Source organism: Phyllostomus discolor, chromosome 1, assembly GCF_004126475.2.
Source record: "Phyllostomus discolor isolate MPI-MPIP mPhyDis1 chromosome 1, mPhyDis1.pri.v3, whole genome shotgun sequence".
NCBI classification, from domain to species: domain Eukaryota; kingdom Metazoa; phylum Chordata; class Mammalia; order Chiroptera; family Phyllostomidae; genus Phyllostomus; species Phyllostomus discolor.
The window spans coordinates 177,122,154-177,135,486 of NC_040903.2; the positions used below are offsets into that span (position 1 = coordinate 177,122,154).

At 51.1% G+C, this 13,333-nt stretch overlaps 1 protein-coding gene across 1 annotated transcript in view; it reads right to left on the reverse strand.

Annotated features, from left to right (window-relative positions):
• Nucleotides 1-1,620: 1,620 nt before the first annotated feature.
• Nucleotides 1,621-13,333, reverse strand: part of ITGA11 (integrin subunit alpha 11) — a 119,699-nt gene continuing 107,986 nt past the window's right edge. The window contains 8 exon segments of the mRNA XM_028506350.2: nucleotides 1,621-5,396; nucleotides 5,971-6,084; nucleotides 9,414-9,455; nucleotides 9,457-9,510; nucleotides 9,617-9,736; nucleotides 11,759-11,845; nucleotides 12,061-12,102; nucleotides 12,104-12,173. Of these exon segments, the coding sequence (XP_028362151.2) occupies nucleotides 5,325-5,396; nucleotides 5,971-6,084; nucleotides 9,414-9,455; nucleotides 9,457-9,510; nucleotides 9,617-9,736; nucleotides 11,759-11,845; nucleotides 12,061-12,102; nucleotides 12,104-12,173 (601 nt within the window). The 3' untranslated portion in view covers nucleotides 1,621-5,324.

Consider the following 13,333-nt stretch of genomic DNA (forward strand, 5'->3'; position numbering starts at 1 on the left):
TAGTTTTTATAGCAGAAATTTACATTTTTATATAGCCAAATTTATCTTTTTAAAAAAATGGATCTGAGTTTTGGCATTTTGCTTATTGTAAGGTTGTCTCCATTCCAAGACCATAAGGCTTTTAATCTAGGGTTTCTTCTAGTCATTTAATGGGCTCTCCCTCCTATTTCTCTCCTCCCCCTTTTCCTCCTCCTCCTCCTCAGGTGGTTAACAATGCTTGTTGGCAAGCTTAGATAAAATTGTATTTTCTAATTTGCCAGTGCTTCATAAATCTGTTGTGCTTAGTCCACCGCAAGAGCAGAACTAGGGTTTGCTCCTGCTTCAACAAGTGGGAATAGACTGCTGGAAATTAGCACTTACTGCGTGCCGACCGTGTATGGGGTACTATACCGGGGATGCGTGCGTGCGTGCAGACAAGAAAGAAGGTTCCTGTCCTTGGTGAGCTCGTTGTCCAGCTAAATGCTCCTGTTTGAAACCTGATTTTCTAGTTTTCCTCAAATTGTCATTTTTATTTCCCAAGTAAAATTTTATGATGTCACCTTTGACTCTAGCTCAGGCCACCTTCTGAAACATTTCTGAAAACAACATTTGAGTTGCTGCTTGTTTTTTTTAATATAGTACCCAGACGATAAGAACAAAGAACATGAAAGGCTGTTAAGATAGGGTAAATCCATTAAGGAATGATATCCCATCCTTTTTAAAACAAGTATTTTTCCTCTCATACCCTGCTGTCAGCCTCATGAGTTTGCTGGGTACATTTCAGCCTACATCACAGTGAAAAGTTTCAGAGCCCCGCTGCCGGGCTGACTCTCTTCATGCTAATCCAGCAGAGCTCCTCTGTTCTGTTTCAGTTTCTGTTTTGGAACGCGCTGTCCTACTTTAGTGTGATGTCAAAGCTAATGGAATAGACAGTGACACAGAAGCACTCTGCAGATTTTAATGGAGTCGATTAGGCTTGCCTGCCCTTGGAGAAGAGCTTAGTTGATGTTAATACTAATCTATGGATAACTTGCAGGATTTTTAAAAAATAGTAAGAAGTAGTACAAAGTAAAGGGCTGACATGAATTAGCTAAAAATAAAAACAAAGGCTAATGTATCATTGAATGAAAACGGGGATCGTTCACCACTGAAGAAGGCACATCTGGTGGTGGAGAGACCTGGTGCTTGTTTGGGGTGAGGTGTGGTTGCAGTGAGTCACCATGCCAGACAAGGAGCATGAGTAAGCCAGCTGTTTCTATTATAGGATGCTTGGCATCTTGGTGCTTGAAGCCAGTGGGACTGACTCAAGTCTAGTGTCTTATTCTGGGTGAGTGTTGACACTAAAAGCCTTGAGTACTGATGGAGATAGCAACTTGTAGTTTAAAGCCCTCTAGGAAAGGCAAGGTCCACACCTCCCAGGAGCTTTTCCACATTTGCCTGGGCAGAGTTATTCTCTGTTGTATTCAAGTTAACACTTTGCCTATTCCATCTGATACCTGCCTCGGAAAGAAACACCACCTTAACAGAAGGAGAACCCAGAAACTCCACTGATGGCATTGGAAGGAGGTCCATTGGGGTTTTTTTCTGGGGGGGTTGCCCATAGCTGCCACCAAGATAGAACCCAGGGCAGCTAAGAAAGGCTGCACTGTTTCAGAAACTGACACTGACAGAGAGTAACAGACTTGCATGGGTCTAGATCCCTGGTTCTCTTAAGTTTTAATGTGCTTGAAATTACCTCATAGATACCAGATTTGGGAGATCTGGGTGGAACTTTGTCATTCTGAGGTGGCTCTGGGACCCCACTTAGAGAAGCTCAGCTCTGGATACATAATCGACTTTAAGAAGCACAGTTTGCCCTCCGCGCTTGCATGCCCACACCATCTAATGCTAGAGAGAAGCAGCACTCACGCTGGATTTCTCCTTTCCAGCTCTCAGCTGGCCGGAGCTGACAACATAATCCGTGTCCAGTTCCCTGCAGAACACTGATGGCATAAGGGCCCGAGGCTCCTCTCGAATCTACCTGCGGATTGTACCTTCGCTTCTGTATCTTCTCCGAGGCCTGTCCCATCCCACACGAGCTCTCCCCTGTCAGAGTCGACAGTGAAACCACCCAGAGCACTGCACATCTCATATCATAACTTCTTGTTGGACAGCGAGCCTAGAACTTCAAAAATTCCCACAATCCATGGACCAAATCTAAAACCACCTTCTGTTAATAACTTGGTTTACAAGAGCCAGACCTTGCCCCGGGCATGTTTTTCTCCCATGCACTTGTTTGTTGCAGACTTGCTTAAATATCTATCACCTGGGTACCTGGAGGTCAGAGCAGTTTGTTCAGAGTGGTGTCTAGGATAAGTCAGTGATGCTTTAAAAAGACTGGACCATTTTTAAGATACACTTCATGTTAACACTCTTGAGTTCAGCCCTTCACTCCATCATAAATAATCATTCTACTAGATAGAACGTTGCTAATAATGTCCATCTGTGAACCACAATATGAAGTTTAATGTTGATTAGAGGTTGTGTTTTGGGTTGCGTGCCACTAAATGCCAAAATTGCTGTTCATCTTTCATCCCAGACAACAGCAAAAATCTGCAGCAAATCCCGCTCTGGAGACTTGCTGGGTTGAGAGTGTCTTCTAAACTCCAGGCTGGAGCTAATTTGAACAACATCACCATGAGAGCACAGTTCCCATTACTCATTGTAGAAGGTCATTGGTGCCTGTTAACCCCTTGTTTGTTTTCTAGCCTCTGTGTTCACTTGCCTGTTAACCTCAGCGTCAGCACCAGGGGAACTTTGATCTCTCTCAACTAATTAAATCTCCATCCCTGGGCTGAACCTTTGCATAGATAGCTTTCAAAGCTCCTAGGCAATTCTAATAGGCAGCCAGGCCTGAGGAAACTGCTCTAGCATGAGGCTTTTTGCTACTCATGAAGATGTCTTCTCTGCTTGCCCCACCAGGCACTCTTAAGGCCAGTCTTGGGTGTTTACACCCAGAGCAAATATATTTGGAAAGGAAAATTGATACGAGAAATAGACACAATGCAAAGGGCTCGAAGATACAAGCCTCCCATTTTCCATCTTTTCAGCACTTAGTTGATCTTGGTGGGGAGGGGTGGGGCAAGAAGGGACTGTGGAGCCCCAGGGAAAGGCCGCCTCTTGAGTCCACAGGTTGCAATTCAGAGACCTCTGGGCTGCATCTGACCGGCAGATACATGTTGGGCCTGCAGTGTGGTTGCACGGTAATAAAAAAATTTGGGGATTCTAATCTCAAAGTCAGGTTTCCACAGAAGGCATCCCCAGAATTGATGATTTTTTGACAGGAGAATTAGCGCTTCATCAAACAAAACACTTGAGTGTGGGTTCATTGATTTTTCAGCAAGGTTGCTCCATTCACAGAGGTGATGACAAATGAAATATGACTTTAAAATGCCTCCTGATTTTGTTTCACCATTTGAGAAAAAAATTCCCATAAAGAGTTATTTTATATAAATTTCCTTTGCTCCTTCACTAAGCCCTTCTGACCTGGGCTGGAAGGACCGTGTGTTGTGAGGAGAGCTGACCTGGGGTTAATTAGCCTTGGCTGTGCTGTGGAACCCAGGGCTTCCTCTTACTTTCTCTGGATCTGAGGGTCCTCATCTGTGGGCAAACAAGATGACATAATTTCTGTGGTTCTACTTCTGGTCCTTGGGGTTGCAATGGCACACTAACATAAGGGAGGCAGTGTGGTCTAAGAGCAGACAGCATGTGGAGGTGAAGAGACTCCAGGGTGTGAGATAGCACTGAAACGCTCGTTTGGAGAAGTCAGGGAGGCCTGAGGGGAGAGCTGGAACAAGGGGCAGACGCTACAGTGACACTGGGGTTCCAGCCATCTGACTGGCCAGAGACGGGAATGGCTGGGCTTGGGAGGGAGGTCCCAAGGGCTTGAAGTCCTGGTCCCAGACCAAGTAGCGGCTGGGAGAGGATGCTGCAGGGAGCACGTAGTGGACAAGTCCGTCCCCAGCACCTACAGATAAAGGCAGGAAGCAGGGAGCCTTTTTCCCCATCCATTTCCTCTTTTTCAAAGAAGAGAGTGCACCAGCTAGGCTATGCTCTGCCCACAGAAAAGGGAAGTCAGCGCCTTGTTTGTTTTTAAACACTGTATTTTTTTCTTAATTTCTTAAAATATTTACGACAGTAAAGGTCGTACTATGTAACGGGGGACAGATGCCTTTGACGTATCCCCTTTCATTCCTACCTCAAAACAAGGTTAGGGCATAAATTACGAGGCTTGGGCACCAGGCGTGCCTCTTGTCCTGTGCCATCATTGGTAGTACCACTTGTCCCAAGGGCGGGCGGATCAGATATTTGCCACCGAGGGGTGTCCCTGCACCGGCCTTATTCAGTGCATTCCAGAGAGGACCCCTCAGCAGCGCGGGCCGAACCCTTTTCCTGTGCACAGGTGAATGGAAGGGAGAGATGGGAGGTTGTGTGTGTGTGGGGGGGGGGGGGGGAGACCCCCCACCCTCACCCTTGCGTCGGCGTGGGGCTGGCTGCAAGGCAAGGCCGAAGGGAATGTTGATCCATCGGGGATTGCGTCATCCACACGCTTCCGGATGTACGGGGAACAAAAGCGGCCGGTGGAGGGGAGATGCAGCTGAGGGGGCGGGGCGGGCCGCAAGCGCGGTGGGGGAGTGTGGGTGACAGTCAGTGTGAGCATTTGGGAGTGCCTCCCCATCTCTGGGTGGGCGACCCGTTTCCCGGGTCCCAGCTGCCCGTCCGTCACAGTCTCCACGTCCCAGAGTCTTTTTTCATCCCTGGGCAGCAGCTCTCACCATCAAGCTCTTGGGCTCCAGGGACCCATCCCCTGCTTGGGGAAGGGTTAGGCGTGACTCCGGAGCCCTCAGCAGCGTCGGGGGGTGGGAGGGCAGTGCAGACAGAATTCAAATCTGCTGTCCACGGGGTCCTATGGGAACTAGAGGCCTGGCATGTGCAGAGTGGGTCTGCATTTGCAGTCTTCCTCTGGGTTTCATCTGAGGATGGGGATGATTGGGAATTCCTAGCACCTTAGTGGTGGGGGTAGCAAATGCCCCTACAGAGCCTGGGAGAGGCTTTGGGTGTGCCTTGGAAGGGGTCCCTTTATATCCCTAGGGATCTTAGTTTGGAGGTGTCTCGGTTTCCCAGTAGGACAGTCCCTCTTAAATCCGGCTTGAGTTCCCTTCAGAGGGAGCAGGCTCGGTTTCTCAGATGAGGTCGAGTGCAAAGCGGGCTGGCATCCTCTCTGCCCCAGCTGGGTGGGGCCACTGGCCTGGGCCTGTGTGCCACCTGGACCTGGCCCCCATCAACTTGCAGCCTCCTCAGGAGTCTCACTCCAGCGCTTTGGAGGTAGGGTCCAGGCTGGGTTCCCGCCTGCGCTTGGCACTTTTAAAGAAGCCGAGCTGTGGGGAGGCAGAGGCAGACATCTCAGGAGTGGGCAGAGGGACAAAACCTAGCTCCTCTCACTGCTCGCTCTCCACTAACCCTCCTCAGGCTTTTTCCCTCAGAAGGCTTCCAGAATACCCCAGCTCAGGATGACGACGACCAGGACTCTCTGTCCCTCCCCAGCTCACTTGTGAGCCTCACAATGGGCCACTTAATTGGTGAGGGGGCCCAGGAACAGACAGAGTCTGGGCTGGGAGGCAGGAAGCCATGTTGTGTGACCCTGCCCTGGTTAGCACTCTTCTCTGAACCTCTGTCACCTTATCTAGAACAGGAGGAGGTTGAGACCAGGGCTTCTTAACCTGAGGCTCAGAGACAGCGAAGGGCTTTGGAGGGTTTGTTAACAGCCTGGCTTTGTGGGAGACATTCTGTGGTTGTGTGTGCTGTATTTGCTTTCTTCTGCTGAGAGGAACCCTAGCTTTCATCAGGTTCTCAAGGGGACCTACAAAACTGTGGGAGCCATAGGTTGAGTGCCCTCTGGTGGCCAATGGGTCAGGATGCTGCTCCCCACCCCTACCCTGTGGGGGCCCTCACCTTCCACAGCACCAGGACCAGCAGGGCCAGCAGTAGGAGGCCCCCCAGTGTGCTGCCCACAATGATCCAGATGGGGATCTGTGAGCCTTCTTGCTTGGAGATCTCAAAGGTGATCTGCAGGGGGAGGAGGGAAGCCAGGTTAATGGCAGCCTGGGGCAGGGCTGGAGCATAGGAGATACCTGGCCCCTGGTGGGAGAGCTGCACCCCCTTCCTCAGGAAAGATGCTAGAAGGCCGATGGGTGCCACCCAGCCTGCAGAGGCCCCGGGGCTCCCAGCCCCTGCCCAGCGGACACCTCAGTTATGTGACGCAGGTGACCCTGCCTCCTCTTGGAGACATATTCCGCCTCTTGTCTTATTTGCTGCTTCCTTGTTGTCTCCCACACTGCTGCATGCTGGCGTGTCCCGTGGTTCTGCCCCGGGACCTCTCCTCTATCTACAGTCACTCCCTGGTGAGCTCCGGGCTGACATACCCGGCGGGCACCATGGGCACAGTGCCCTGGGGCCCACAGACATGATCTAACATTTTTAAAATTAGAAGAAATAAATGAATATAATCTTGCATGGATTATACTTGCTTTTATATGCATATAGTCATGAAATGGTCATTTAAAATGTTTTTTTTTCACATTGAACAGTGATAAAAAATGCAAAAAAAAATTAAAATGAAAAAGAAATAGTTTTTTCATGGAGGAAGAGGCCCCAAGGGCAAACGTGTCCAGGGTCGTGAAAGTCCCCAGTCAGCCCTGGGCGGAGTCGGCCAGGGCTGGGACCATCTGCTCTCCAACCACTCCTGCTTCTACTGCCTGCCTGGACTTTCTGCTGAATTCTAGACTCATATCTGAATGTCTACTTGGCCTGCCTGGCACCTTTAACAGGCCCCAAAACAAACTCTTGAGCCTGCTCCTCACCCTCAAATCTATTCCTTCGTTGTCTTTTCCATCAAAGCAAATGGCAGCCTTGTGCTTCCTTGCTGTTGCTCAGGCCAGAAACCTTGTATTTGCCTCACACCCACTCCTTCAGCAATGTCTGCCCATTTTACCTTTGAAATGCCCAAAAGGTGGCTCCTCCTCTCACCCTCAGGGCTACCTCCCGGGTCTGGGCACCCTCATCTCCCATCTGGAGACTGCAATAGCTGCCTAACTGCCTCCCTGCTTCTGCCTCAGCTCCCGCAGTCTGTTCTGGGTATAGCATCCAGAGAAGGCAGATCTATGCTCCGCTCTGCTCAGAGCCTCCAAGTCTCCTTCCCACCTCACTCAGAGCCAGTCACCGGAGTCCTTGCCCTGGCCTGCGGGCCTGCACTCCTGGGCCTGCTTACCTGGCTGACTCTTCTCCTGCTCTCCCTCTCATTCTCTACGCCAGCCCTCCAGCCCCCTGGCCTCCCACATGCCAAGCACACCTGCTGTAGGGCCTTTGCACTGCTGTTCCCCCCTGCTGGCATGGCCCATAGTCTCTGTCAGATGTCACTGTATTGGAAAAGCTTTCCCTAATCTCCCTGTAATCTCCCTCAGCGCCCCTGAGTCTCCACTCTTACATGCTTGCATTGTTTCTTTTTGTTGGCAGACCTCATACCACTTGACGCTGTATATACAGGGGTGGGCAAAAGTAGGTTTATAGGTGTTTGTATGAAAAATAATACAATAATAATAATAATTTAAGAAATAAACTGTGTTTTGCATACTCACAACTGTAAACCTACTTTGCCTGCCCTGTATTTATGTTAGTTGCCTTCCTTCCCACCTGGAGTGTCAGGACAGCTGGGTCTTTATCTGATTTGCTCACTGCCCTATCCTCAGTGCCAGGCACTGTGCCTGGGGCAGAGGGGGGGCTCATTCAATGTGTGGAATGCCTGACTGATTGACTGACCCCTGGGGACAGCATGGTAGAGTCCTGGCCTGGCCACTGACTCAGTGTTTAACTTGAAGGAAGTCACTGATCCCCTTCTGCCTTACCTCACACAGCCTCAGTTTCCATATCGGAAAAATGGGGGCAGTGGAACATAACTCACAGATAACACATGAAGTGTCCGTTACAATGCCTGGCACATAGTTAGGGCTCAATAAGTCACAGGTCTCTTGTTGCCTTCCCACCCCTGGCCCCTAGCACACAGCTGAGCCAACAGGGGCTGACATCTGGGGTTGCTGGATTCAGAAAGAAGTGAGGCACCCAGAAGGCACGAGGGAGTTTTTGGGGGTGTAGGTGGTAATGGAAGGAGGAGGAGAATTCACTCGAAAGACATGGACAGGTGTGGAGCGGGGGTAGTTTGTGTGTGCGTGTGGGTGCCCGTGCCACGCCTCTTCTCTCTGGGTCACCTGGGAAGTTCTAGCACACCTCTCAAGTTCGGTTCAAGTGGGCTCCTTCCAGAAAGCTTTCCTTAGTTTGACCACCTCTCCCTCCCCTGCCCCCAACCTGCCCTTGTTCCTTTGTCTGCCTAAGTTACCTTTGTGTCCCCTAGGGGCCCTGAGTCATAGGAGGGACACCCAACAAATGCCAAATGAATGAACAAATAAAACCACTCCTTGGGTGGGCCCCCTGCGTGTACCTGCTAGCTCTGTGCCTGGCACACCCCAACCTGTTTGTGATGGGTATTTGTGTATTATCTTAAGAAATGGCTTCTGGCCCACGGCTATTTGCTCTCCTGTGTCTCCTGGCATGGGCCTGGGGGGTTTACCCAGCATCTGGTATTGACCGCTCACCTGGCTGGCAGTTGGGGGACATGGCCAGTGGAGGGCAGCAGTGCCTCATGCCTGAGATGCCTCTTTCCGGTGGACTGGACATTTCCTCAAGACCAGCTTCTCATTTTCCCTGGAGAGCCCTGCACGGAGTCCCACCCCTTTCCTAGACCCTGGTTCAAGCCAGTTTGATCTGCGACAGTCTGGCTTTACTCACTATGGAGAGTTTCACTATCAAGACATCTTGCATCCCTTGGCCTTCACCAATTCCCTGCACACCAGACTTCTAAAGCACAGGTCACACGCATTTCATTAGCTGTGACGTGCGAATGGGTTGGGAGGACAAGAGTAGGAGGGTGGTCATTCTGCTGCCCAAGCCTGCCCAAGACACAGCCTCACTGCTGCTGGAGCCAGTGAGCCACCCAGCGAGCGGCAGGCTGCCCTGGGCTCGCTTCGGTTCCTGTGGGGTAAAATGCGCAGGTCCCCCTCCTTCCTCGGCCCCCATGGGGCTGCTGTGGAGCAGGCAGAGCCGGGGGCCCCCGGGGCTCTAGGAAGACGCCTGCTTCTGCGGCCTGTCCACTTTTGCTCCCAAAGGCCTATTTGTCTTGCTTTTTTTCTTTCTTCTGATGCTGCACTAACTACTGGCAGGCCTGTCCATCTCTCTCCTACAGGAACACACAGCAGAGGGTGTAGGAAAACTGTAGGGGACCAGGTAAACCCTTCCCAAGCGAGCCTGGCTCAGGCCCTGTTTCTGCGGGGTGCCCAGGGGCTCACCTGGCGGCTGGGGTCCTCCTCTCGGAAGATGAAAGGACTGTGGGAACTGTCTCTGCAAGACTGCGTTGACCGTGATTTTCATCCACTTGTACTTGAGCTGTGTAAACGGAGGACTGTCCGAAGCTGGCCCTCTCCCCAGGTGGGAGACTCCCAGCACCCACTCCTTCCCGTTTTCTGCAGCCTAGCCCAGGTGCTCCACTTACTGCTTTTAGGGACCGCAACCACAGGTTCCCCAGCAGTTGGAACTGATTTCCATGGTTTGGGGGCCAGCCTCACATTGTCCGCTGATGGAGACGACATGACAAATCGGAGTTGCTATGATTCTGAAAAAGAAGGTGAGTCTTTGGGGTGAGCAACCAGGACTCTAGGAGAGGCAGGGAGGCAGAAACCTAGCTATGAGCCCAGAAGGTGAGCGGGCGTTCGGGCCACCAGAGAGATGGCCCTAGCTTACTGCTAGGGCAAGTGGTGGTTTTGATTTTGGGAGTGGAGGGACAGGGACCAGGGACAAGGGGAGAGATGGAGGTAGGGGACACATGGGCTGGGCTGCAGGCGGTGGCTGGAGGGCAGGGTAAGGACAGTATATCCAATGCTGCATTTGAAGTTGTGCATAACAGGTGTATTCTGGGGACAGGATTTTTGGTTCGACGTTAAGGAACCTATAAATGTCATTACCATACGAACAGATATTAAAGGAGAAATTAAATGATTACTGTAAACCAAGGCAGAAAAAGCACCTTGGGAAATCCAACTTCAGTTTATGATAAAAACACATGAGGAACTTCCTGAATCTGAGTAAAGGGTATTTACAAACAACCTATGGGGAGTATCCTATTTAGTAATAAAAAAATTAAAAACAATCCCGTTAAAATCAGGATCAAGACAAGACTCATTATTTCTATTTACCATTATCCTGGAGGTCCTAGACAGAACAATAAGATAAGAAAAAACATGTATAAGAATTGAATGATAAAGCTAAAGCTATTATTATCAGCAGATAATGTATCTTAATGGAAACCCAAACAAATCATCAAAAAATAATTAGGATGTATTAGGATAAAGTTATTGTGTCACTCTTTTGCAATCCATCTCAACCCTATCCAAGCCCAAGTCTTCAGTAAAATGCACTGCATTAAAAAAGTTTGTATGAAGCACTGTTTGGGGAAATCAAACTAAACAGCTAAGATTTTTGTCTGGGTAAGGAACAGTGCAAGCATGCACAGAAGTAGGCATCTGGGGCCAGAGGCAGCTGTGAGAACATAAACCTGCAAACCAGCAGGTGTCTGAGGGAGGGCTCTGGGAACTGGAGTTGAGCTGCCTTTCATGCCCAGGGACACAGGGAGGCCCCAGTTGATGTGGTCAATGTCTCCAATACGAGTCATGTATGTTCTGGCCTCCATAGCAATGATCCATGTGGCTTCCTCCCCTCCCTCTGTTATCTCTGTCCTGTGGCTCTTTTAGGCTCAGGTGCAAATCCAGTAGCCACTGTCCTTGTTTCTTCTTCTCCTCCTCCTCCCCCTCCCCCTCCCTCCTTCTCCTTCCCTCTCTCCCCTCCCCTCCCTCCCTCTCCCCCTCCCTCTCCCCATCCTCCCTTCTCTCCTCTTCTTTTCCTTTCCCTTTTTCCTTTTCTTCTCCTTCCTCTTCCTCTCCTTCCCCTTCCTCTTCCTTCTTCTCCTCTTTCTCCTCCTCCTTTTTTACTTTTTAACCCCTTTCATCCATTCTCCCATCCCCACCCCCTGCCTCTGGCTGTGACCAATCTTTTCCCTGTATCTATAAGCTTGATTTTTTTTTTTAAGATTCCACATATAAGTGAGATCACACAGTATTTGTCTTTCTCTGACTTATTTTGCTAGCATAATGCCCTCAAGTTACATCCATATTGTTGCAAATGGCAAGATTTCCTTCCTTTTTATGCCAAGTAATACTCCATTGCATACATATATACACCACCATTTCTTTATCCACTGACGGACACATAGGTTTTCCCAGTGTCTTGGCTGTTGCAAACAGTGCTGCACTGACCAGGGGGGTGCTTCGTGTTTCCATTTCCTCTCACTGCTCTTTCACTCGAGTTCGTCTGCTCCTGCTGTCATTCTCTGACATGCAGCACAGGCTTGTTCCCTGGCTTCTTAGGCACCGGTTCTTGTGTCTCCTGAGAGATGGTGAGCTCACTAAGGGCAAGAACTATCTTTTCCTTCTTCTGTTTCTTGGTTTGGGGCTGGGCATATAGGTGCTCAACAAACTCTTCCTGACAAACCTCGGGCTGCGGAGAGGAGGAGCCCCCGGAGCTCGGGCAGCAGCACTCTTCTTTCCCCTCCCCCCGGGGCTCTCGGTTGGGGGGCACTCACCAGCTGTGGGGCACGACTCAAGTCTTCCTCCAGCGGGGACCGCCGGTACTCAGTGCTGTTTCCCCAGACGTTACAGGATGTGTTCACCTGCACGAGGGATGCACACAACTAGCTTCACACAGCAGCGCCGGCAAACTCAGCGTCCGGATGTTCCCTCCTCCCGTCCTCTTCCAGGGAAGGCCCGCCAGGCCTGGTTTTGGGAGAAGGAGCTGGGGTCTGAGGACTCGGGACACACCTAGGGGTATGTCCTGTGTCCTTCTGGTCCCCTCGCCTCTCAGCCAGCTCCCAGAGGGCAGCGGTACCTGGTCAGTGAGGAAGTCCCTCAGCATCAGCAGGCGGTTGCCAACCCCTGGTGGCGATGGGCAAGGTGATCTTCATCATGACTCCGTGGATGGGAACAAACCAGGTTTTGGATCTGCGGTCGAGAGGGAGGAGTCAGTGCACCAGCAGCAGCTGGGGGAGAGGCGGTGGAGGACAAGGTCTGTAGAGGCCAACCAGCCCCTGAGGGCTGTGATCCTTCAGCTGGGCTGGGAAAAAGGCCCTTTAAGCCCCCTGGCATTTTCACTGTGGGAGCTTTGAGGCTCTGCCAAGTCACGCTGGGGGCTGCAGGGATCCCAAAAGGGGTGGGGCTCTCTTTTCAGCTAAGGACAAGTCATTGTGGGGGGGGCAGTGCGGGGAGCATGTCTGGAGAGCAAGGGCCACTTCCATTTCCAACTGCTCATGGCTCTGGCGGATTTTGTTGCCTGGCACTGGTGGCCACCCTGGGGCTAGAGATGGTGACAGCCAGTAATTTATTATAAGAGATAATCATCAGTTAATGAAGGGTATGCATGGTGAGTGTGTGGTAGTTCACATTCTAGCTGTGACACATTTGGTATTAGAGCCGCAGTGATAAAGGAGAGAACTCTGGAATCAGGAAGACTGGACTGTAACTCAGGGCTGTCGCTGAGGGAGAGCCAGGTGGCCTCAGGCAGGCTACTAAACCCCTGTGGGGCGAGCCCTCTGGGTTCCAGCCGTCAGCCTGCCTCTGGCTCCCACATGCATGCAGGTCCAGGAGGGGGAGGTTGTGGGGCCCACTGTGGTGGACACTGCTAAGCTGCCTCCTCATCCTCCTTCTCCCACCATCCTTAGTGACAGAAACCAAGACAAAAGCCTCATTCCTAGGCTCCCTTATAGCTAAATCACAAGGTTCTGGACAGGGGGAACAGCCAAGGAGTTCGTTCCTGCCCTTTGTCCCTTCCTTCTTCCTGCTGCCTGGAATGAAAATGTGGCAGCTGGACAGCGGCCATCTGGGGCTGTGAGGGGGACCTGGGGTTGCTACTTGCATTTTGAAGACGGTGGGACATAAAGACAGGAGACCCAGCCCTGGTGACTTTGTAAAAGCTGCCAACTCAGGACTTCTTGTATGGGGGAGAGTAATCCCCGGTGTGTTTAGACCACTGTTTTTTAAAAAAATAGAAAAGAACACCCTGACCGGCATGGCTCAATGGGGCTGAGCATTGCTTCACAGACCAAAAGGTCGCAGGTTCAATTCCCGGTCAGGGCCACATGCCCAGGTTACCGGCCAGGTCCCAG